This window comes from Sylvia atricapilla, chromosome Z (genome assembly GCF_009819655.1).
Source record: "Sylvia atricapilla isolate bSylAtr1 chromosome Z, bSylAtr1.pri, whole genome shotgun sequence".
NCBI classification, from domain to species: domain Eukaryota; kingdom Metazoa; phylum Chordata; class Aves; order Passeriformes; family Sylviidae; genus Sylvia; species Sylvia atricapilla.
Genome location: NC_089174.1, coordinates 77,095,022 through 77,121,851, shown reverse-complemented (window position 1 = coordinate 77,121,851; position 26,830 = coordinate 77,095,022). Strand labels below are relative to the sequence as shown.

Here is a 26,830-nt window from a genome sequence, read left to right as displayed (position 1 = left end):
CTTAAAGAGTACTGTCTTACACCAAGACTTTGTGCAACTCTTATAGACACACCTTCCTTTTTCCCTTTCCCTATAACTTCTTTTAGCACTGTAAGACCATTAGCTGTTTTGATTCCCCACTGTTGCACTGAAGCAGCACCTTTGAGAAAATGCCGTGCTCAGAAACCTCATGCCTGCATCATGAAGGGTAGCTGAAGGCAAACAGACAGCCAGAAGTGTGGGTGTCCACAAAATCATAGTTTCCATTCCTCATACTTGGAAGTAGCTTTGGATGGTATCTGTGGTCTCCAAAACCATCCAGACTCAGCTCCTTTTCCCTGTGGCTTGTCTGTCGTGATCATCATGCATGTATGCTGTGGCATATTATTTGAGTTTAACATTTATCCATGGCTCTCCTGGTACAATGAAATGTTTTAGGGTTATTTGACCTCATTAAAAAAAAAAAAATACTCAGTTTCCAGAATCTCAGCACAAAAAGGTCAGTTTCTCTTTGCAATACAACTGGTGAATGGAGGAGAAAAAGTCTGCTTGCTTAGCAGAGACACTGAGGCTTCTTAGCCAACCCACCCAACCTACCAATGAGCCCAGTGCAGGAGGAATGTCTGTTGCCAGCATATCTCCAAAATGTAGTTCTGTGATTTCTCCCTTTTTCTTTGTTAGCAGTTGCCAGGCAGCTGTCACTCTTAAGTTAGTGATTTGTGCATTATGGGACTGCAGACATGTATTATCTTTAGCCAAGACTGGTTAGGGAAGAGAGAAGGCTTAGCAGGCTAATAAATTGTCTTTCTGGCTTCCTCTGAAATTTAATAACAAAAATATTATCTGCTAAGGAAATAGGAAGAAATTCCTCCTCTTACTGTTTGAGAATCTCTGTTATTACATCTCAGGAAAACAATTAGTAGAAGAAGCCTGGGAGTCATATATAGAAGGGAAATTAGACAAGTTCCAGATAGAAATGTTAATCCCAGGACTGGATACTCATGTCCCCTAATGGAACAGAAAGCACTCATATAATAAAAGCAGATAGGAGCCAGACTATTGACCAAAGGCGTAGGATTCCTGAAATGAATGAATGGCTGTATCTGAAATCCTGTGTGTGTTCAAGGCTAAATGACCTCCTGTAGACTTGACACGGACACCAAGTACCTCCATCCTGGTAGATGGTCCCCATTCCCTGCAAGATAAAAGGAAGCTATTTAATCAGCTTCTCAGTAATGTTAGTGAAGTTATTTTTAACCTGCACAGACACAAAGCAACATTTGTTCCATGTTGACAGTTATAGAGTAAAACCTTGGTGTTTTTTTGCTATGCCAGGTGGCATGTGGATGGTTATGTGCCCTCATGCAGAAAAGACACCAGAAAACTCATCTTCCTGTTGTTAATTACTGAAGAGACAAACTTCAGTTTGAAGTGGGGTTTATCTTCCACACAATTTATGGTGTTGTTCCCCAACAGAAATAAAAGAGATGGCCCAAAGGCAGGTTCCATCTGAGACACTGAGCAGATGCTGCCTGAGCTGATGGCTGCAGGGCATGGTTGGCTGGGCTGTGTGCATTGTGCTGCTGACCTGCACAGGGGCTGGTGCTGCTGGGGTCAGGGGCTGAGCCTTCTCCTGCTTGGATGAGTATTAAAGAAAGCAGTGAAAAATGAAGCTATATCTCTTAGGGCAAATCTTCTTGAAAAGAAAGCAGGGCAAAGATTTTATTCCTAGAACCCTACCTAAACTTTAAAATCTCTAGAGTCTGGTTAGAGGCAGATATTCTGTGTGGCATCCCCAGATGTTCTACAGCTATTCATAGGCTTATTTTCTAACCACAGGCATTGGTTTGAAACAAGACAGTATGCACTTCCTGGGGCCTAAGAGCACCCTTTAGGGGCCCCAAGGTGAGGCTGCTCTGCTGTGAGCATGCTGATTGTCTGCACCTGGCCAAGTCATTTGGGGTTAGCTGCACTGCCTCACTAGGGGTGATAATTCGGCAGTCCAAGGCGACTGTTCACATATGCTTGAGCATGAGGAAAAGGCTGTATCTCCTCAGGAAACCATGATGCTGCTTGTGGAGGCTCCAGATAGCCTCCCCAGGGGCAGCTGTTGGGAAGGGTGTAATAAGAGAGTTTCTAACTCTCCAAGATAATGTTTTTCACCTTCTGAACAACTGGGAGTTGGGCTGTCCTGTGCACCTTCCACACCATTTTTCCACAGGTGGAATGCTCTCTGGTTTCATTTTCCCTCACATTGCAGTGGGTTGCATGACTGCCTTGATTCACTCTTGGGCTTAACCAGGGCTGGAACACCTTTTCATCCTACCACTTCTTCAGCACCTCCAGTTTCTCCAAACCCAGTGGAGCATTAGGACTGGACTCAATGGAAAACCCTCTGGCTGAGATATAATGGAGAACAGAACCTCATACCAGTTCCTACTGCCTGCGCCTGCCACTGATGTGTTCACCATGGTTTAGAGCACATCCCTTTCTTACATGAGACAGTTAAGCTGCAAATCTTCTGTCTTACAGTTAATTTCTTCAGGATCTTGCATTAGTGCCAACAGATACACAGATGTGGAAAGACTCTTCAGATTTTTGAAGGCATCTCTGTTTTCACTTTGCAACTCAAGAGTTGCACAGATCTAAACAAAAAACAACTAACCCTCAGTTTTCCATTACCTTGCTGAGTCCCCTCAGTCGGGTGTAAGCTGGAGTTTGTCTTTCTCAGTTTTGGTGGATCACATTGCTAAGTCACTTACTCTTCACTGGGATATTATACCTGTTTGACCTTTTTTCACAAAGCTGGGAATCTTCTCTGTGCCACTTTACATTTCTCCTTTCCAGCATCCTTTCCAATGTCTTTTTTTTTTTTTTTTAAGGCCTAGAAGCATTTTGTCTTCAGCCTTCTGACTGTAAATAGGATTAAAAATTGAAAAATTGACTGGAAATAGGACAAAAAATTGTTTTCCTTGAGCAAGAAATATTTATTGCTGAGAGATGTTTTATCCTGGTAGATTGGTGTTCTCATTTACCTGTGATTTTCCCTACTCTAGTTCTTTAAAAGATTCAGCATGTTCAAAATAAAATCAATCCAAAAAATCTCCCATTCCAAGGTATCCATCAGAAATCATCTGTTTTTTTCCCTGCTATCTTTCCCCTCTTACATCCAATTTTCTTGTCTTCCACTCTCTCTAATACACAAAGCAAGTACATTAGGGCCAATCTCAGAGAGCAAGGAATGAGGGAAGTAGATGGAAAAGACATACTTGTCAATATGTGGAGGGAATGAAGGAGTTTTGTTCTCTGACATGATTTGATGATTAGAGTCCATGCCACAAAGAGATATTCTGTGAGTGAGGGCGGTGAGCTGCATAATAGACCATTCAGCAAAAACCTGTCTAGAGATACAGGATCACAAACAGTAAGCAAGGAAACAGTGTTGAGAGAAAGTTAAGCAATTATAATGAGATGTTTTGCAGATGAGATGTAAATATACTAGGAAAAATAGGGGTCTTGGCTGGAACAGAGCAGAACAGCGAGAAGGGATGTGCTAAAGGAGTCTGTAGGTAGACACCTGCTGGCAGGAGCTGGGAGGGACAGGGGATGGTGCGACCTGGTCAACAGATTGAAGATTAGGATTTATGTGGAGGGAAAATAAATTCAGGAGTCACAGCAGGGTTTGAACTAGCATAAGTGTGTGTGTAAGTGTTGGAAAAAGCAATAACTGGACAGTGATACATCATAATCTGTGTGAAATAACCACCCACCACAACTGAGACATTGCATTTGAACTAAGATTACATGATCTAATAATAACAGCATCCAAAAAGCATATACACTGTTAAGCAGTTTAGACAGTGAAAAATCAAAGGAAAAAAGACTTTTCCCTATTTAAAAGATTCAGCATAGAGGCAGCATGGTTTTACAAGGGAAATGTCTAAAAAATCTTTCTTCTTCAGATTGTTAGGGCAAAGTCTCCTATGAATTCTGTAGAATTCAGACAGAGCTACAGTCACCAGTGCTACTGAGAGGATATTAGTGAACTGAATTTTTGCACATGTGGTATCTTGTCAATCATTTAGTAAAAAATGAAGTTTTTCTTTTCCAGTTTTAGTAAGTAAAAGGAAATAAATGAGGGGAGAGGGGTGGGTTATAAGACCATGTCACCACAACTGAGATATTCATTAATATAGTCTCTTAAATATTTATTGTAATTGCAAAAGGAAGAAAAAAGAACTTTCAGCAAAAAAAATTAAACAAACAAAATCCACTTAATATACAGAAGTCACATACAAACAGAATATCCAATGGAATACACATGGTCTCTACATCTGCACAGAATTAAAACTCTCCATGTGGATAAAACTTGTACTGAACATTCAGACAAGAGCTTCCATGGATTTATGGAGAAGATTCACAAAATTTATCACTCAGCAGCATTTTAGCTAACATATTTTTTAAAACCACAGTAGCTATATTGCAGTAAGAGTCGGGGGAGAAGGCACAGATTGAGTCTCACCCCCTCACAAAGGTATCCTAAACACGTACTTCAATTTTTCTTCACTAACAGTTCAGAAAACAAGTCGGTCTGAGAGAACCAGAACAGCTACATGTTATCAATGTAAGCGTTTATTTTTGTGCATGTAATCACATGCCTATGAGGAATTATAAAAAAACTAGGTAGAATTATCTGCCAGCCCTTGAACTGTCAGGTTCAATAAAAAGTTTAGGGAGTCCTGTAACAGGCTGTATATTTCCATTTTAGTGGTACCTCGTATTCTGATTCTTACTCTGTTGTTCAACAACAATGATGCCAAAATTTCCTTTTTATATTAAGTAATCTCAAATTTCTATCTGCGTACATTTTTATTTCACTCTGGTCTGTATAATTTTGCAGAGATTTTAATGGCATTAGGTACAAAAAAGGGTTTTTAAGGACTTTTCAGGTAATTGCAAGTACTGTCATATGCTACTTAATGCAATTTGGCTACTTTGCTATCTCAGAGAATGTATTTGATGACATCAGAAAGGAAACTCATAATATCAGTTTCCAGTAGGCCTTAGAATTTCACAATTTTCCAGATCAAGCAAATTAAAACAAAACAAAACAAAACAAAAGAATGCAACAAACAACCATAACTTATTCAACTTCATACATTGTTGTAGAAATTAATCAGATCAAACAAAAAATCTACTTATGTACCTTTTAGTATGGTAGTAACAAATACAGTTTTCTAGGAAAATTGTCTGTCAAAACCAATTCCCAAATTCCTCCCCATGGCCCAGACTCAGTGGCCTGTCTGTTTAGTAAATTCTCAATGTGGATGACACATGCCTTTGAAACCGGAGATGTAGCAAATATTAACAGAATGAGCTTTTCTGCAGGCTCTGTGGGCACAGCTGGAAACCCATGGCAGATCAGTGATTCAGGGTTTAAATATATCTCAATACATCTCAAATATACCCAAGGGTGCTGCTGAGTACTGATGGCCCTGCTCATGTTCTCAGAGAACCATTAGGATTATGCAAGGAAGCAGGAATAAATTATTGGATGTCTCCTTTTAATTTCATGGTTAGATTCTGGCCTGCATTTTGTTTCCATTTGTACCTCAGCTTTACACCTAATACTGGAATTGTTGAACTTTGAAGGCCATGTATAAATGGAGTGAAGGATGTGGGTGGGTATCTTTAAGGAGGTGCCTTCCATCTTTAGTATCTGGAGAAGTTAAGAAACTTAATAATCAAAAGTGACCAGTTAAGGTCACCTTCCACTCTGCTGTGCTGCTGACTATGACCTTGAAGCTGTTTGAAAACATGTTAAACCAGAGTACCAACAAGTCATCTGCAAGAACATTGGGTACCCTTATTTATTATTTCCAGTAAATATGATGAGTTAACTGTATCAGATTAAAGAAAACATGTCCACATGACATTATGCAGTACAGGCAGAGCACATTACTGACGCTTATAAGAATAAATAATTAACTCACCATAAATGCTGAGCTCTAAGAGGTTCTTTTAATGCTTCTAGAGAACATGCCTTAAAAAATATGGGCAGAGAGTTCATAAATGGTTCTAAGCATTTTCTGACTGAAGGTCTGTCCCACTGGTGTTGGTGTGACATGAAAATTCTCAAAAAAAGACACTCAGAACCCTAAAAGTAAAATTGACATGCACTTGCATTAAACATACAAACATCTTTAACCATAGTCTTATATATGAAAAATAGTTTAAGTTACTTAAGAATATTCTTACACTACACTGGTAAAGTGTTTACTATAGAATATTTCTACAGGATGTGTACATTTACTAGAAATCTTAAGCCACACAGGCGTCATCAACAGCTTATCACACACACATGATGCTTCTCCCTTTCACACAAATTTATATACACTGAGTAAATAATTAAATATTGCACTTATTGGCCCATGATTCCTCAGTCTTGAGGTATTCAAAAATAGAAAAAATATCTATTTTTATAACATTTTTTTCATGCAACATGTAAGACATTTGAAATACATGAAAGCTAGTATACAAGTTACACATTGTGACAGTCCAACTGAGTCACAGCACATCTGACATTACTGACAAAATACCAGACAGGAGTTACAGCACAAACGTTTCATACATCACTAGTTGCAGGTACATGTCAGAATTACTCGAGGAAATTTATCATCAAAAGTGTTAATCTCCATTTATCTTTCATTTTTGTGTGTTATTGGTGAATGTGAAGTTGTGGGAAAATCAGGACTTTTGCTTCTCCCCCAGATCAGATGCTAAATACCTTATTGTACAAATGACAAGCCATCCACCTCTGCTGGAACCGGAGTTAATACAGGCACGGTCTTCAAATGTAACACATTTGATTTCCAGCAGTAATGACAATTTAAATAATAATTTGGGAAAGGTGGCACTGCATATAAACAAGTAACAGTGGGAAATGAATGAGTAGCAAAGATGTACTATTGTATGTATGTGCATATAATATGTGTGTAGTCACAAATTCTGCTTCACTGAACACCCACAGATAAACAAAAGGAAACAAAAAAGAAAGCCTAATTTGCAAAGGTGAACTACATTTACCCCTAAATGAAACTGGTAGAGTTCATTCAAATAATTGAAATGTGTTGCTTTTTAAAATAAGATTGGAAAAGTGACCAACCTTGGAAAATCTGGAATCAGAATGTATGGATCAATGGGAAATTAACACAATTTACACCCCTGTTGGCATACATGAAGATATGTACATCTCTGAGAGTGTATCTATGAGGCTTCAAACTCATGGTCTCACATTGCTAAATCTGTCATGCTGAAGAACAACTAGGCTCATACATTGTGAGTCTACATGAAGCAGGCCAAAGAAGAATGGGTCTGTCATCAACACTAAAATTTAGTTGATGCCCGTAAAAATGTAAATAATAAAACTTACTTAAAAAAAAAAAAAAAAAAAAAAGAAAAAGTGACTTGGGAGGGGTGGAATTTGTAAGGGGGGTTCTCTTGGAATGCAATTTCAACATCACTTGTCTGCTCCAAAGAAACAAATGCATAACCACCAAATGCAGAATTTTTGTTTTCTTTCTTCCTAAGAATGGCAAATTTAAAGCATTCTCAAAGTTAGAATTAAACTGCAACAAATTCTATGCCTCCTGAAATAGCACTTCATTTCTGAAATGAAGATGATGCAGGTGGTACCACTGAATATAAAGAGCTGAGCAGACTGGGAAGAAAATTCAGTCTTTCAGACTGGTGCTCTGGAAAAGGCCACATAGATGTAGTTGCTCAGGTAATTTCTCTAGGCATTGCATTAAGTATAAGCACAAAGGTACAAACAATTCCAGGTAACAGTCACTTACACAGCTGTTCAGAGAGAAAGAGTATTTTTTGACAAAAAATTAGGCTAGTTCATACTTATTTAAAACACCAAATTAACAAGTCTAAATAAACTAACCATCACCACCAAAAAGAACAGACACATTATTTAGTCAGTTGCACTTGCAACTCATGAACATGAACTCTGAAAAGAATCAAAAACATGCATCTAAATGTTCAACCCAGCAGGGCTGGCTAGCTGTTTGGCAGGAACTGGTCAATCCCCATGCTCCTGGGTGCTCCCAGGTATTATCTGACCAGTAGCTTGAAGGTGCAGCAAGCAACACATTGTCAGAGCATGATAAGGCTGGTGCATTTCCCATGCACAGGATTAGCCTGCTGCTGTAAGCTTTAGTCTAGATCACAACTCGGAAAAAATGATTGTGTAGTATTAGTTCAGCTTCAGCTGGCACTATGGAGCTCAGGACTCAGCCCAAATGCATCTCATCTCCCAGAAATTCCACATACTCTGTGTATCAAGTGTTGTATCTCACCAAGTGGATGAATCTCAGCTGAAAGGGCTATCTATGGCTGCACTGATGATTTGCTGTGACATTCAGTCTTATTTCTATGTTGAAAGTGACAACAAATTAATGCAAGGTGTGCAGGAACTTTTTCACTAATACTTGTGATGACACTAAAAGTAGGTTTTTTTCTGCTATCACAGTTTTTGTCTGAGCTCTCACATCTTCCATTACAAAATATGGTCCTTTGTACCCTGGTACTTGAAGGAATTGTGCCACACTACTGGATAGGTCAGGGGTATAACCAGAACCTGCTTGTCTCCTCCAGGAACTCAAAATCAGTGACTCTTGGAGGATATATGTGAAGAACAAGGCATTGATTGTTTAAATTCAGGCCCTTAATCAAGTTGTGACAGGTTCTTCAAAAATGATCAGTTACCTGAATTTAAGAAAACTGCAGTTGTATCATGTAAGTCAAGACGAGCTGAACTAGATTGACACAGGCTGCTGTTGTATATTCTATTCCACAGGAGGCCAAGGAAAAATTTTAGATAGAATGAAAATTCTAACACTGTTAGAATTCTAACAGAATTCAGAATTCTTGGAATATTTGGGGAAGGCATAGGAAGTTACTTCTCAAAAGCTTTTCTGTCTTTACTGTTTCTCTGCAAAAGGCAAGTTCTAGGTGAGAGAGGTACTGAGATCATGATGTTCATGATCTAAATGTGACCAATGTCATAGCAGAAACCTCAATATTGCTGTGAAGCATGTGACTGCAAAAGCCAACCTGTGACAGAAAATCAAAGCCTACTTTTCCGACAGTAGGTGACCCAGATTGAAAAGAAAAGCCTGCTTGAACTCCCACACATTTTCAGTTTCGAAGAAAGTCATGATAGGATAAATTTGGTTTGATGGGACCACAGCAGGTCATCCTTCAATCTTCCAGTCAAAACAGTGTCAACTGAGAGGGCTGAGTAGTTTTCTCAAGGTTTTAGACAGTCTCAAGAAATTCCAAGTATTTTATTTGAACATTCTAAAAATTAATCTAACTCTGAACTCCATGACAATGTCTGAGTGTTAGTACAAAGTTTCATGGAGATTTTAAATACCAACTCATTCTGCTGCTGTAATTAAGATGAGCTTTTTCCTTTTAACACATTTTTAGCACTCTAAGGAAAAACACGGTATAACAGCTGCTTCCTCCAGCCACCCCATCTCATGCAGAAGGCCAAATATGTGTGGGCACCTAGCAGGTTAGTTATCTCAGAAACTTGAAGCAGGGGTTCTCCTTAAATTTTGCTGTTACTCTTCTGCCCAGACTCCTAATGCAAAATGAAAAGCAATTAATTATTTCCATTTATGTAAAGAACTATTTACCTAGCACTCAATTTGTTTAAAAAGATATATGTATTTCTACCACTAATTAGAGTCTAAATAGTCATTACCAGGCAGGGAAGGATCTTAAATTCATTGCAATGGAATACAAGCAAAGTGTGGATGCAGCAAGGGACACCTTGAAGTCTTTTTTCCTTATTGTACTGTGCACAGAAGATGACCATTTCACATCAAACATCTCAGAGCAAAGCAGGAAGAATACTTGCACTTGCACAGCCAAGCTGCAGGATTCAGGACACGCCCAAAATCCTTGACAACCTGACAATGTCACTCCCGTCTTTGCCTGAGATGGTTCAGACTAATGATATAACCTAGGATTTGTCTAAAGAACTTGAGTGCTGAAACTGAATTCTGTCTCAAGGCTTTCCTGCTCCTTCTTCTTGAGCAGGAATCACTGACACAACAAGAAAAGCATGGAAAACTGCCCAGCAGCCATCTCAAATGAAGTTTGCTCAACTTTGTATGCTTCTGTTTTTTCCAATCAGCTGGCACCTAGTGGGTGAAAATGTACTAGTGAAAGTCTCTCAGCACACGTAGCAACATGCTGTCTTAAATAAGGGAGGGGAAAAAAAGCACCCTGGAGAGAGACAGGATCATGGTTCGGATCATACCTCTTCCATCTGGCTGATCCTCTGCCCTAAAAAGGAGGGTGCTTTCTCTTCATGGAGGTAAATCAGTCTCATGTCTGCTAGGGGAAAAAGTGCTTAAATAGACTAGCTAACAGGACAGACATGGTTTAAAAAACCAGACTGAAGACAGCACTCATTCATTTAAGTCAGGCAGCCCAGGTGGAACCCTCCAGGCATATCCATTTTACATGTGTCTATATGCCTTGTTTGGAAGTAATTCTTACTTTGTTAAAGTATATTTAGCTTATTTAATCAATTTTTTAAAAGTGGTCATTTTCTCTTAGTGTGTATGTGGAGTTATATAAATTACCTTCAAAAAACATAAACTGTAAAGAAGGATTTCTTTGCAGTTGTACCAAGTGTTAATTCCTCTTCTTTTATTTTTCAGATTCTTCCCATTTCTGATAGTTTAAAAAATGTCCTCCTTGTCTTAAATTCTGTCTAATTGGAAAAATAAAATAATCAGTGCTTCTTATACTATTTAGTTAAAAAAAGGTCACTGTGATTCAAGTAAAGCAGTTGTACAAAGTACTTCAGGACACAGATATAAGAAACCTCCACCAATTACTAGAGGAGAAAAACTGTGAAATATAAATATTTTAACACTTTATCATAAATTAATTTGTGTAGTTTATTCTGTTATCTTCACAGTCTTTTGCTGATCTTTTCAATGTATTCAGCCTAAGATTAGAAATGGTGACAATTCCCATTACTCCTAAAGTTTTTAAAATCCCAATTCTCTTGCCAAAATAAATAGAAAAAACGGGGTCAAACTTCAGTTCACTGACACAATCAGCATTTCTGCAATAGGTCTAAGTAAAATATACATTTGAAGCCACTGTGGTGGTAGCTGTCTCAGTGACTGAATGGGAGATGAAGTTCCTGAAAAGTGAAACATGCAGGTTTGATAGCAACATGACAAGGCAGCTTTTGGCCATGAATGACCAAACACAATGGATTTGGCTCTGTCAGAAATAGTACAGGACAGTGTGGTTAATTTCTCATGCAGGCAGAAATAGAAAGAGCTAGCTAACCTTCTACTATGGGGTAAGTAGCACTGGGATCTTCATAATGATGGGATGAGAAATTGAGTCCAGTTTCAGAAAATTATTAGGTAGACATGCAACTCCCATGTAGAAGTAAATACACGAGCTATGCAAACAAGATGAACTACCAAATATCTCTGAGAAGCTGGATTGTATATCCACATCCAGTTGGAAATTCACAAGGAATTTTGATGGTTTTGGGCTCAGGATCTAACTTCCTTCTAATTTCTGCAGTTTTCAGTCAGCCAGGATGTATAACATAATGAGAGTGGATTCAACAAGGCAATGTGCTTCAGGAAGTGTCTCTTGTACAAGTGATCTGGACAGAATGAGGGATTGGCTCACTACAGGAATACTTCTAAATTCATTTTCAGTCAGGAAAATATACAAGTGGCATCAGGAGGCTAACTCAAAACACCCTGACCACTACTCTAAAGATTCAACTATATTACTAAAAATTGATGAAGTGAGAGATAATTATAAGCCAACATGGTCTGAGGACATGGCACCAGCTGAAGTGTGACATAAAACAGTAAAAAGAAAACAGAAAATAATATACACCCTGCATGCAAAAGCCAGGTACTAAAATATGGAACATCCTTTCAAATTAAAAACTGCTCCATCCCCATATACATATCCAAAGAGCTGATGATGTAAAACAAGACTGTTCTCCCAAATAAATTAATAAAACTGTATAAATAAAGGCATATAGACCATTCATAAATACTCTGTTGGCAATAGAACACACTGGAGCTGCCTTTGCTGATGGCTGCATTAACAGCTGCAGTTAGGCTGCTGTGGAGGAGGGGTGTCCTTTAGCTGTGTGTTCTGGTTGCTGGCAGCAATGGTGGGATTCGTCTCCAGACTCTCTGACATTTTGTCACAGATGATATCCACCAGTCGCTCAAACGTCTGCTTGACATTAATGTTTTCCTTGGCACTTGTTTCAAAAAATTCAAATCCTAAGAAAATAAACAACACGTTTATGTTCTAGGCATATTTCAGTATCTCCAATAAATATACAAACTTCTATTGAGCAAGAGACACTCAGGAAAGAAACATGTGAGAGCACACATATGAAAGAAGATCAGTTAAAGTTGTAACACAATCAGAGTAAGTACACTAGTGCTACTGACTGGCTTTATACAATGCTGGATAAAGTCAGGATCACTCCAAATATAATCCCTTAGAAAAATTCTACATTGACACAGTTTAATCTAAAAATTGATACCTGTTTCAGAGTACTATTTTAGGAATGCCCTATATATACAGCCATTGGGAACGAGTAATCTGCTGCTCCATCTCTAACTATTACGTTCCTCTCAGCATTACTAAGTTGGAAACAGCCATTTCCATTATGTTATTAAGGTGGTGCCAAAATACAAAATAATGCATGGAAAAGTACAGGCAAAAAAGCAAGCAAGACAAGAAAAAATTTCTGCAATTTGGTATTTACTAAAACTAGATGTAAATCCATGGGACCAAAGGGATTCCCAACTCATCAAACTGAACTAATAAAAATAAAAAGCCCAGAAATGCACATAAGGAAGATAACATGTTAATTAATTTATACAGAAGAACTTTTTATCTATTTGTTTCCAGTGATTACCCCCAAACCAAAAAGGACAGCTATCCTTAGCCCTTAAGAGACACTGGAAGTTTTTATGGAGCAGAGACAGGTGTTCTAAGCTCTCCAGAGACAGTTTCCTTAAGTTGTCCTCTGTTCCCATTTGTACCACGTCTCACCTCCCACATGTGTCTCATTCTTCTAGGCCAGGTTTGCAGCTTGGCAGCCAGCCTGCAACCTAGGGAGCTTCTGCCAGTGCTGGTATCCCCACGTGCTTGTTCCCTTTGCAAAGCATTTGTATTCTTTAGTATATTGTGTTCTAGGACTTTTCACACATTTTTCCCTGATTATGATATTGCTTGCCCGTTTCCTGATAATTCACAATTTTCTTCCATTCCTGTCTTTCCAGTACCTATGGGTTCAATATTGAAACAGATTACCAAACTGATAGGTTTGGCAGGTTCTGATTCACTGGTAGGTTTACAGAAGCCTTTGCAGTCTGGCTTAGCCTTTGCATAACTGTTTTGATCCCTTCTGATTAAATTTGAATATTAATGTCTTTAATTATGAGAAAACTCCCTGTCAGAAAATTTCAATTACTTGAAACTCCTGGCAGAAAAAAGAAAACAGATCTTTCAGGTGTAGTGGTTTGGTTTGGGTTTTTTAATGTTTTGTTTTGTTCTGTTTTGAAAGGCCACATAAAATTTAAATGCAAACAATTTGGTCACATTAGTATTATGTATGCAGTATGCCATATAAACAGAATGTAATCTACACATTCAGTCCTATAACTGTTTTCCAGGCAGCTTTTGCAATTTGAGTTCTACCCTAGAATTAATGCAGGTAATTATATTTAGCTTGGCATGATAATGCAACAAGAAGTAATAAGCAATGTACAAACTCAACTCTGCTCTGATTTTTTTTTTCATATTCTAAATTTATTCAAGGTGCTGGACAGAAGTGTCACAAAGTACTAAAATCTTTAAATGTGCAGCAGCTAAGCACCAGCAAATGCTAGTGTTCATAGGGAGTTTAGATAACAAGTTACAGATATTGTACAAGGATTTGTTTGGTCATACGGCTTCTGTTAGTATCAGGAAGAGGTGTTGAGGTAAGCTGAGTAGGAGAATACACTGCCATAAAAGCCTTTTCATTCCACATTTCTCTGCAAAGCAGGAAAACTGGGATGGATGTTTTTTCATAAGAACATAATGAAAAACTTACAAGGCACCCATTCTCTGGGTCCAGTGGAGGGTTAGAGAGTCTCAAGCACAAAATAATTGATTCAAATAAAATTCAGATGTGGTGATTTCTATCGAATATCTATGGACGTCTATATAAGAATGAAATTGCAGTCACAGAAGTGGTGTATTTGAGTATCAGGCTAAGATGGTATTTTATCAGCTTAGACATAAATTGCCTTGGACCTTGCAGTCTAGGCTTTGCTGCATACATGAGACAAGGGACAGATCTGAGAGAAAGTGGCTGAGCACCCAATTGCCTCCACAACAAAACTAATGCTTTAATCTTTACTGGAACTGTGCAGGTGGGAATTTGGGACAGTCTTGGAAATTAGCCCAGACAGCTCTTGCTGTGTATAGGCCTATGACAGGTGCTATTTATATGCTTGAATGTGCAAATAAACATCCATCTTCCCAAGAAGAGAAGCGGGCATACATGTGAGTTCTTTCCAGGCAGTTCTTGCCATAAAACAGATGCAGCTGCACATAGGTACGGCACTTGTAGATGCTCTGCAGAAATTGTTCTCAAGCTGCAGAAATGGCAACACAGAAGAGTCTTTTGAAGCCAATTAAGACAGTTAAGAAAAGCTTTGTGCAGTTTCTGGCAATCACTGTCAAAGCATTGTGGTATGCTCTGACCAAGTAAGACCAGCTGGATCACAAAAATTCAGCAGGAGTTCAGAATCTCATCTGATGCAGCCAAAGACACCATTACAAAGACCCTGGCAAGAGAGGCTCCTGTTGTCACCCAAACAGCAACTGACTGTCCTGGGCAAGGAATTCAATTTCTCATGTGAGTGTTACCTTGTGCAAGATATCCCAACAAATTAGATTGGTTCTTTTGGCTGGTTGGTTTGTTTGTTTAACCAAAACCCTGCCTTATGGAACAGTTTCAAGGAACTATACAGAATTTTTCCTAGCAGAGTATGTTTGGAATCAGCACTTGAATATTGTTGTTTTCATTTTGTTATGGAATATTTTGAGGATCTTTTTTCCCCATGACACCTCCTTCTCTCCTGACTCATCTTGCAATTATTTTACTAATGGCTCTTAGACATCCTAAGCTTCATTAATCCCTGTGTATGACAGCCTAAGTTATATGACTCTTAATACTTTCTTCAGGGTTTTTTTTTCCACTGCTCACTATTAATGCAGAGAAAGATTTTCCATGAGGGTATGAGAGTGAAGTGAGGCAGCTATCTGGTGATGCCAGGGAAGCAGAGCTCAAGGAACACCATGTTCCCACCACCTGTGATGATCTGTACTGCCGATGTGGATGAGGCCAGGCAGAGGAGATTATTTCAAAGGCATGAGAAGCCCAAGAGGTAGGTAAGGCACAACAGAGCAGGAACTTAGAAAATCTAAAACATCAGAGTGTTTCCTGAACACATGTACAAATTGTGTTAAACATGCAATATCATATTTTAAATGCTTATTTTGTGTTTAATTCTGTTTTCCTTTGCTGATTCTTTCCCTCTTTCCCTGATACTGACTCAAAGAAAGCTGGCAAGCTTTTGTCAGCTCCTACAGAGCATTTGAGCAGCAGAGGTAGACAGAGCACTAGCACAGTGCTGTTGTCCACCTGGTGATCTACATTGCACATGGAGCAGTTAGATGGCTAATCTGAATCATACAATCTGACAGTGACTTTGTCCCTCTATGCCTGACATGTGTGCTGGCTCTGTAGAGGCTCCTTCCTGACTGCTCATTAACACTTGTTTATGTCTGCTTTCAAAACACTGGGAAGAAAAAAAGCCCAGAAAACAGAGTCATATGCAAAGAGAAAAACATTCTGCACCCTTTCATCTTTCTGAGAAAATGGGATATCAAGAGCACAGGCGAGACAGCAAATTTTAAGCACATGTCTTCAGCCAATACAGACAAGACCTATGCTGATGTTTCACCAGTTGATCAGGAAGGCAGTTTTGGTTTTGGAGGGTTTGTCGACAACTAAGACGATTTAATTTATCACCCCTGATGTTATGTTTTACAGATGTCCATAACGGTATGTTCCTTCAATAACTATCCTTCTAAACTTTGATGAAGATAAGCTTGAACTGTGGTCCTTAGTGCTGCTTTTGTCAGTGCCTTGTTCAGTCCAGGCTTGTGAGGAGTCAAGGGAGACTGCAGCATCAGAGCAAGAAATGGCTGCAGGAAGCTGCTCCCTTTGTAATAGTGGGATGTAAAGGCAAGCTCCAGGAAGTCATGGGAATTAATAGTTTAAAAATATCATTGTGTATAAAGGAGAGGAATTAATAAGGCCTTATTTTCTTGGAATTGCATCCTGTGGGCAGTTCTGAGGGGGCACTGGCAGGCACTTGCCTTCTTGCCTGCTATGAATAGTATCTAATAAGTTTTGTGTTCACATTACAGGCTGTCAGTCAAGGCAACTGCAAGACCTTTCTCCTCTGCTCAGATGTCCACTTCCTCAGAACTGTCAATATATTTTAGTCAAAGAGAGAAAGGACACACATGGCATGACTGCAAAGGTTATCTCTCCTAGGAAAATGGGCTGAAAGTAGCTGGAGACCACTGCTGTTCTTCAAGGTATCTCCTACATGAGCAGCAATCTGGTTATGGCAGCAGTTCTGTTCTGCTGGGCTTTGCTCTCTAGATCAGTAGGATGGGATTTCTGCTGTCACAACAAGCCCAAGTGCCAAACTATGATAAGAAAATTATTAAAACATCATTACACCTCAGAATAGGACTCTGTTAATATTATCCAAGTGAAGAGCTGTGCTTTATCATTCAAGATAGAGAATTAAACGGAAGATAAAGATGATTAGCAGAAATCCTTATGTATTTATCCAGTCTTTAGGATGTCTGAATTTATTAACAAAAACAAAGCTAAAGGGGGATGCTCAGATGTAGCAGAATGGACAGACCCAAGGGGCAGTTTAATGGTCATGCTTCAGCTAACATCTCATTATCCATTCCTTCATAACAGAAGGGTTTACATAAATTCCAGTTGTATAGATTCTGATTGTGGTTTTCAGATATGTTTTAAATGAGTTCATTTGGGCAATAAACTAGATTTCTGGCAAAGATATTTTTGTGTGTTTACAGGAAACATGGGTTGAGCAAACCCTTGCTCCTCATAAATAACTTTGCTGTAATGCAGCTCCCAGTATGTAAAAGCAATGGCAGGTAGGCTCTCCTCCCAGTAAAAGAACATCCTGGGGACAGGAGCCTGTAATTGCTCTGCCAATACCCTGTCTGTATTGTAACTAAACAGAACACTGGTATTTATCAGAGCTGTCAATCTATCTCTTACCCCTGGAACTAACATTTGCCCATTAAAAAGAGAGAGAAAACAGTGAAGGATGGAAGTTTGAACAGGAATATTGTGGCACAACCCAATTATTTTCTTTTAATGCAAAGTTAGATGCAGCCATATGTCTGTGCTCTCTAAGCTGTGGGTGACCCTGCCTTGTGCACCACAGTCTCCAGTCAGCCACAGAGACAAAACAGAACTTGCTGTTCTAGCAATCCATGTGTTGAGGTGTCAGTTCCCACTCAGTTCCTGATTTAAATGCCAAAATTACAGCACTAAAAATGCCTCTTCAGTTCAGTGCCTAACTCACAGCTTCCTAGGATCCCCAGCATGCCCACAGATGCCTAATGTATTCCTTACCACCCAGGCCTCACAATCAAAGGCAAGTGGAGGTGCATCCCAGCCCTGATGTTGGGGACCAGCCCTGGAAGGATTCAGAAATCAGTCGTGTTCCTGTTCCATCCCAGCAGCATGTCTGCTCTTGCAGGCTGGGTCAGACCACATACAACTGCACCCTCTGTAAGCCCCAACAGCAACACTGACAAATACCCCACTTTCAGGTGTGCTAAATGGTTTAATTTGAAGGAATGCAATCACATCTCAGTTGTGTCTCTGTTGTCTCCCTGGCAAAACCATTACCCAAACAAATATGTGAGCCAAGAACAAAGTGAAGACCAAATAGCCAGGGAAGGATGATTCTATTTGAAGACTTTTTTTTCTTCTTGTCTTTGGTGGAAATTATTTTCAAAGCACTGGGAATCAAGAGAATGAGAAAGAGAGAAAGAAAAAAGGAAAAGGAAAGGAAAGAGAAAAGGAACAGGGAAGGGAGAGAAAGAGAAAGAGAAGGAAGGAAGAAAGGAAGGAGAGAAAGAAAAAGACAAAGAAAGAAAGAGAAAGAAAGAGAAAGAGACAAAGAGAGAGAGGAAAGAAAGAAAGAAAGAAAGAAAGAGAAAGAAAGAAAGAAAAATGAATGAAAAGGATAAGTGAAAGTTAAGATTTGAAGTGTTCACTCAAATGAGAAGAGAAAATATGGAGATAAGGTATCTAGTTACATCTGAAGGGTAAAATGACTATCTCTGAGTGAAAAGCTGTGGAGGTGTACTGAAGTCACAGGCACTGCTGACTGTGACACACATAATATTCAGAGGCCTTTGCAGTTCCCTGAATACAGTGTGAGGGCTGTTTTTTGCTACCTCTTGCAGAAGAGAGTGTGAGTGCTCATCCAGAAAGGGCCTGTTTCATTTTGTTTTCTGACATTGGATGATAGCCTCTAGGAGAAATAGCATGCCAGTATGAATTTAGAAAACAGGCAAGTGCAACCTAGGACATGCTTAGACATGATGAATGCCCCCAGCCGTGGTTGATCCTAGATGGCAAAGCATAAGAAGAATCCAAGAAACCAAAGATCACATAAAAATTGATCTATCTAATTAGCAGGCACAGCAGAATGTCCCAAACAAATGGGAGAACTGTATGCCAAAATGCATATGAAAGTATCCACTTGGCTGTGCAGTTATTCACTCTGTTCATAGGTCTGTGCACGCCTCTAGCTGCTAATCCTTAGCTGGAATAGGCAACAATACCAATATGTCATACAGACCATGAATAGAAAACCAAGACATCAAGCTGCCTGTGAGTCACTCCATTTATTTCTCTTCTGACAATTGACATCAAACTTTTATGAATGTGTGAGTTTTGCTGAAAGGCACAAGAGCAATGTCTCAGAAAACTGTGTGAGTAATTCAGCTGGCAAGAGTGCATGCATATTGCTGGCAAGAAGTTCCAACTGTGTTTTACTAAAATACTTTAAAGTATGTAAGTGCTGACTATATTTCTGTTCTCTCTGTAGTCAATCCAGGTACTGCTCAGAAGACAAAAAATATCATAAGAATTATCTTCCACATCCTTTTTTTGGTAATGATTAGTGAACAAACTTCTTTAAATGTGTTGGCTGTGATTACCAAAACAATACTAACCTTGCATTAATTATTTCTCACTATTGGCTGATTTGTCACATTTCCACACATTCTTGGAATTATATTTATATGAGGAAAAGTTATTTGACTTTATTTGATCTCATCTATTTTCATATCATTCTAACTTAATCTTTTAATGATGCTATTGTGTTAAATGACCATGAACTGATTTCTTAAAAATACACTTTAAAATGTACTGAATAGGATGATAAGGAATGACTAATTTGTGTCTTTGTGTCTTTATGCCTGGAACAATTAAATATTCTGGAAATTGCCATATGGAGAAAAAAGAATTATGAGAGGGCTCTCTGAAGCCCTGAGAGGTACAGAGAGCAGGTGACAGCAAACAATTATACACTGCTTGTAAGAATACCACAGTGCAGAAAAATAAAATGAAACTATCAGAGGGCAAATTCAAAGAAGCAGATAACAGATAAACTGTACATATTTAAAAGATGTTGTGGGTGGTATGATCCTATATGACTTCAAAGACATCATTGTACAAATCCACAGAAAAAATTACAAAAGGCTTATTGAATATAAATGTATTGGATTCAGTTCATGAGACCTACAAGTATAATTTGCTATGGTCAGGGAAAGTATCACTGTATGTTTGACAGTTAACATCTTTCACAAAACAACTGCTACAGCTTGTAGCTATGATCTATGGTGGTATAGCTATTGTCATGTTATTAACAATAAATTTTAAAAAAAAAATCTTCAAAGCAAACAAGACAGATTCTGACCTCATAAACATTCTGTAATTTTCCTTCAAGGTCAGGCCTGGGTTTCTAACTATTCCTTCATTCTTTTGTGAACTTTGAGTAGTGCCACGAGAAAGGTATGCAGAGGTACCACAGGATACTTGAATAGTTCAGCAGAGGTCCTCCAACAGTAATGAGACCTATTGCTGGTTCATTTAAACCTCTTGAGAAATAAGCCAGCACACAGTTTTATAGAAATGATTGATTAAACCTTGTTAATAAATTTTAAGGCCTTCTCAGAGAGGTCAGGAGCCAAAAGGAGGTCCCCTTTTCCAGTAACACTGTTCTCAACAGAACAGCGTGTTTCCCAGAGGGTCAGATGCCCAGTGCTCATTTTGACCTTTTGAATATTCACCCCAGAAGGTGCATGTGTTCATTTTCTCAGTGACTTCAAATAAACAAGGCCTGAAAATAAAAAACACACTTGGGAACAGAGGTTGTCACAGTGTAGTTTTGGTAAAGGACTCATGATTGTATTTACTTGTCTCAGTCTGATCAACATTGAGTTCAAAGGGCCTACAGTTTAAAAATATCTGTATGGACAGAAAAATTTATATTGTTATTTTTAAAACTCATCTGTAAGAGATATTACCAACTTGCTGCCAGAGAAACAAAAGACAATCCCATGTGTATAACACAATGGATGCCCTCCAAACCAGCCAGCAAGGCCAGTGTACTTACTGTACTTAAGGGAAAGTCTTTCATTCCCTCGGTGGTTTTTGAAACCACCTCACCCAGTCTCTGGGCAGATTTAAGAAATTATTGCAGCTGTACAGGAAACATGTAAATATTTGTGTGTGCAGTCTGACTACAGTAAATTACTGGATCAGACCCACCAGTTATCTAATACAATAATCTGTCCTTGAGATAGCCACAGGATATATATCTGAGAAAAGAAACCCCCTGAGTAGATAAATATGGAAATAGAGGATAATCTTCTTCCATAAAGATTGAATTTTAAGCCCCAGGAGTTAGAATTTGCTTCAAAGCCTGAAACATGAGTTTTGATATCTATCTCATTACTCTTTTTTTTCTTTTTTTCAAGCACTGGATATTACATCTGAAGATTCTTGACTGCACAACATGCAAAGATCCTTCTTGTCTTGATAAATTCATGACCTTGGGGATGCCTTGTCAATTCATTGCAATATTTTTTTTTTAATAGGAATATGGTTCAAAGAATAAAAATTCAGATTTTTTATGTGACTGTAAAGAAATCTTCAAAAATCTTCAAAATCTCTAGTGAAAATTTACAGTTGTTGCTAAATGTTTCAGCACCTCGTCAAAAATTTTGGTAAAAGTATACAGTTAGATTTTTGGGATCTTTTTTTCCAATGAATACACTTTCCTATCTCTTAGTACAATGAGTAAATATTAGAAATGGGAAGAACAGATATAGAAATATATATATATAAAATACAGCAGGTATTTATACAAAGATAAATAGCCTCTGTTAGTGGTTTTCTTGCCAGCAGTTTGAGAAACTGAATTCTTCACAAATATTGGAAGGTTTTCTGGATATAACCTTCTGTTAAATATTTCCTGTCATCTCCCAAGGACTAACTTATAGTAATCTTTAATGCATTCTTTCAAAGAGTTCTTTTACATATATACAACACTTAGTAAGACAGGTGCAATAGGAAGATATGTTATTTTGATCAAATCGTTTACCAGGAAAAGTAATTCTACAAGTAGAAAGAAAGTATTTTTAAAAAAATAAGATCACTGATCTATGAATATACATGACTTAAGAACCACCAGCATGAGATTGGATCCCCTCTTAAAATGTCCTTTTATCTACCTATATAGGACTAGTTACAAGAAGATCTTGATTACACATACTTTGACCAGACTGAGCTTTTACCACACATAATTTTATATGCCTATACATAAATTGACCTCTAACAATGCCTGAGTTTGATTTATACACCTGCTGAGCTTACTCTCCAGAGATCAAGAAATCTGAAGGAAAAAAGAGGCTGGATAGTAGTATTACAATGATGGAGATTTTCCATGAAAATTTGGCCTGTGTCACTTCAAAAACATTTCATGGTATGAAAGGATAACACCTGTTGTCTAGAAACAGAAACAACAAAGGTGCTCACAGCTTGGCAATTTTCTGTGTCTACAGAATTTGCTTCCCAGAGAGAGACTTTATGAGACAAGTTCATACCTACAGTTCTGTGTTTGTACAGTAGATCAGTGGATGAAGTGTTAGCAGTGGGAGTTGAGTTGGACAGCAGCATATTTCTGTTTGGATTTTTAGTAGTGTTTATCATAACCCAAATCTACTCAAGTAGCAAAAAGGTCTAGTAAGCTTTTTTTCTGCAATTTCTAATCTCTCCTTTCTCTCTTCTTTGTTTTTAATTTTTTAATTTTTTTTTTAATTTTATTTCCCTCTCCCTTTATTTTTTTTTCTTTTTGAGGGTACAGTGCTTGGGGGTTTTCAATTTACTTGTTTCCTTGCTCCATATCAAAAAGTCTGTAGAAATAAAAGGGAAGCAGTGTGTGACTATTCCTTTGCAATGAATGTGTCATGAACATGTATTTACAGGTACTGTAGCAATTAATGAAATTAGTTTGTGCATTCTCACAAGCAATAACAAAGCTTTTGTTGTGTCTTTTCTTACCAAGTTGCTCTGCTAAATGCTTTCCCCTCTCAGTGAAGATCACTCGTTCCTCCTCCATGTCACATTTGTTGCCAACCAAAATAACCTGGGCATTATCCCAAGAGTACGTTTTGATTTGAGTTGACCTTAAAAGAGAAAGGGAGAGAGAGGAGTCAAAGCAAAGTCCCCTTAAGTCAATTTTAAAACAGAATTGCAAAAAGACGAAAGAGACAAGACTGACTTTGACAACTAGGGTAACATTATTCTGTTTAATTACAGATTTCAAATAAACTAAGGATTTTCTGTCAGGTATTACTATTATGGAGATAGTATCAACACAGGTTTTACTTCTGCTTGCTAAAAAAAATGTTTTCCTCTGCTATCAAAATTCTTCCTATACTTTTAGAAAGAAGAGGCGACACTTTCTCCCATTTCCACATTTTAATACAAACCTTTAAATCTAAAAACAGAGGTCTGAAAGACAATCAGCAATGTATTAATTTCTTATCTTTTACTTTTAAGATCAGAATGTAAATTAAGCAGCAAAACCTCAAAAAATTCAGAGCTAGTCTGCCTTCCTTTTGTTGTTTCTCTCCAACACATTCTTCTGAAGGCCTTTGATCTACCTGAAGGTCAGCAACACTTTGTGAATTAAGCCATGGCCAGGGGCTGGGTTTGAACTCTGATTTATCTTCCATTTAAATTATACGAGCCTTAACCATGACTGCAGCTGAATGGAAAATTCTGAGGCCTTGAAACACCATAGGGACCACGAGTGCTGGTGGTGAAACAGCTTACAGTGGTCTCTTTGAACATGAGCAGATAATGGGTGACTTAGAACCATACTCGTGGTGCCTCTCTGCTGCTGCCTGACACCATTCTGCTGGTAATCAGATCTGCTCTGTAGAAGAAAAGTTCCAGAGCTGGCTCTAGGTTCAGCAAAGAGCAATGCTGCTGGTTACCATCTTCTGACTGGGAGCAATACCTTCCCTTGAAGGTAACACAGGATGTAGGAAACTTATTTCAAGCACTTATGCTTTGTCTTGGACTTGAGACTATGTCTGGCTCTAGGCTCTAAAATTTTCATGAGATATGGATATCTCTTCTGTCTCCATATGTTCAATGGAGAGAGAAAAGACAGAGAACATACCTCTTTCTGCCAGCCTGTCCTACTATTTCCTCCCTCCCTCCTTCCTTGGACAATACAGGGAGCTCAGGAAAATGGCAATAGAATAGAAACTAACTTCTATAATTGCACATTTAAATGAGGATGCCCTGGAAAGGGATTCTGTGGCATATCATTGACCATTTCTCTCAAAGTCTCTTTGAAAAAAGATGAAATAACTTCAAAAATCTCTCTGGAAATTGGACTTCATGGCTAATGCATGGATTCTTTCACCAGTGACCCCTTCTCATAACACAGCCATCACATCTACATATTGAGACCTATCTGCAAACTCCTACATTCAGAAAATGTTCATATTCTAGTCTGACAACTGATTCTAGTGAAAGACAGTAAATGGATCAAATTTCCCCAGCTGGCTTTGCTTACTGCAAAACCAGAGGGATGGCCAGGGACAGAAGCTGCTATAGCTATCACTGTGACCCTGGGTGCAGTGCCATTGCCTACAGGTTCCCTGCACAAGTCAGTGAACCCCTAGGCCATGTCTGAGGGCTTTGCAGTGCCAGGCAGAGAAATATAAAGGGAAGGATCACTGCCTTTAGGAATGTTTCATTTTATCACAATGACCAAAAAGAAGCTGAAGCAAGCCCTAGGCATTTTGTGCTACAAGATTGTTCCCTTGGACCTGACCTGATCTTTTCATCAAGAAGTGGACACTGTGCTATTTAAATCTGTTTTAATAGTAATTTGAGTAGGTGTAAGGTACTGTGATCAAAGAGAAGTCAGACTTCCCCATACAATTATATTTTACTAAAGATACCATTTCTCAGAATAAAATGACAACATGCATTCACTTTGGCAAAATGTCCTTTTGGAATCATGCTGAGTGGTTAAGCTAAGTAGAATCATTATTGTGATTTTAAACCAGAACTATATTTGTCACCACAGCAACTTTTCAAATACTAGTACCCCAAATGTCAGAGTATGTTAGTCCATTAAGTACACTAAAAGAGCTTAGCTCTGAACAATTATTAGTTGGTAGCCAATTTATTCCCTCTTATGTCAGCAGGAAACCAAATATATTTCAAAAGAATAATACACATTAAAGATATTAAGCCTTACAGAAAGAATTACTTACATAATCTGGAAAGTTGAAATAGAATAAACTGATGAAGAAATATAGCCTGAAGAAATATCATTACACAACTCTAAAGAGGATTCATTCAGTCATGTTTTGCAGACTGCCTCCAGAGCTTTACATGAGTTTCTTTCATTAAGAATGTAAGGTCCCTTCATTTTACTGTAGTCAGATGTGATTTTTTATGCTACAACTACAAATCTGTGCATTCAAATTCTTCTTATTACCAAAGCAACTTATTTTATTCATATACATTTTTAATATATTTTAATATAATTTTAATATAATTTTTGTCTCATCTTCTAGTTATATTTTTTAAGTAATAAGAAGAGATCTTGTCCTTGCAAAAAAAAAAAAAAAATCCAAAGGCTTACATTTTGAGAAAGGCTCTGTAGTGCAAAAATACACCTGACTGAAAATTAGCCAAATGTATTCAAACCCAAGACCACACCAGCAGAAGCTTGATAGTCAAAGGATATAATAGGCTTATATCACTGTTATGTCTTCTTCTAGGCATATAGTTCCACTATTGGCTTCTATAGGTTTTAATTCCCACAACTCTCCACCAAAGCCAACACATAGGACACTTGAATAAAATGAGGTTTTCCTGTTCCTTGCATATATAACCTTTCAAATGACTGAGTCTTCTGATTAATCCAAAACATAAACAGTTGTCTTTGTAAAGAACTTCATCCCTAGGAAGACTGAAGACATGAAAAAGCAAAGATGATGTTTGCAGTAAGCTGAAAAAGACAGTTCTTGTTCTCTCTCAGTGAGCTGGTGTATGTCAATAGTAATTTACCCTGTAAATCTTTCCCTTTCTAGTTTTATGGTAAAAAGGAAATCTGCATCATGCTTGAATTTTCATAATGTATAGACACCAGAGGGGCAGATTAATGGAGGAGTGAGATGATCCATTACTTTCTATGATCAATGCAAAGTTTGTTCCCCCTGTACTGCACTTCTACTAGCCACTTGTCAAAAAAGAGCACTTGCTGAATGCAAATAAAACCAATGCTATTGGCTTATCTTAAAACAGTGAGATCTTAAAATAAATGCACAGGCTATAATAGCAGGGGGCCTGTGTGTGCTCTTGGTCAGCTTGAAAGGAACGCTGCATGATGTGGCAGAGTGGGGTGCAGGAACACATAGTACCAGGTGGCTGAGGCAGCTGAGGGGCTGGAAGCCATGGGAGATGACACAGGACAATATAGGGGAGTTGCTCTGATGGTGCTGCTGTGGAAACCAGACTTTTCACATTAGACTAGTGATAAAAGCTTATCTGTACATCCAAAAGAAGCACAGAGAGATTATGGCAGGAGAGAGACCCCAAATAATATCCTAGCCCTAGCTTCTCCCAGGCTAACAGGAGAAACAGGAAACATGAGATTATCCAAAGCCTGTGTTCACTAGCCTGATGGAGCTGGAGTATACTAAGGCAGGTTACCAAATTAAGACTCTGAAAAAGACCTGGAAGCCACATCTAGGTCCCTTCCAGGATTATTCCAAGAAAGTCTCAGCCGGACTGTCCAGCATAAAACCTACCACTGCAAGCCAACACTGGAGGCTTATGCCCAGGTGGTAGAAACTGAGGACAGTGGGATCCAGGGGCAGCTACTGGGCAGTTTACAAGCCCAGTGGATGGGAGGAGCCACAGTATGTATGTCTGCCCATATACATATTCTCATGAGTGGACCTTGATGCTGCTCTGTTTCAGAAGGGAGCAATGTGAGGATGATGATGATTTTGGTGT

The 26,830-nt window shown here is 38.5% G+C and overlaps 1 protein-coding gene across 1 annotated transcript in view; it reads right to left on the bottom strand.

The window, feature by feature from the left end:
• Positions 1–4,170: 4,170 nt before the first annotated feature.
• Positions 4,171–26,830, bottom strand: part of RAB3C (RAB3C, member RAS oncogene family) — a 126,114-nt gene continuing 103,454 nt past the window's right edge. The window contains exons 4-5 of the mRNA XM_066339791.1: positions 22,838–22,962; positions 4,171–12,347 (exon numbers count right to left, since the gene is read on the bottom strand). Coding sequence (XP_066195888.1) covers positions 12,160–12,347; positions 22,838–22,962 — 313 coding nt within the window. The 3' untranslated portion in view covers positions 4,171–12,159. The remainder of the gene's footprint in view (positions 12,348–22,837; positions 22,963–26,830) is intronic.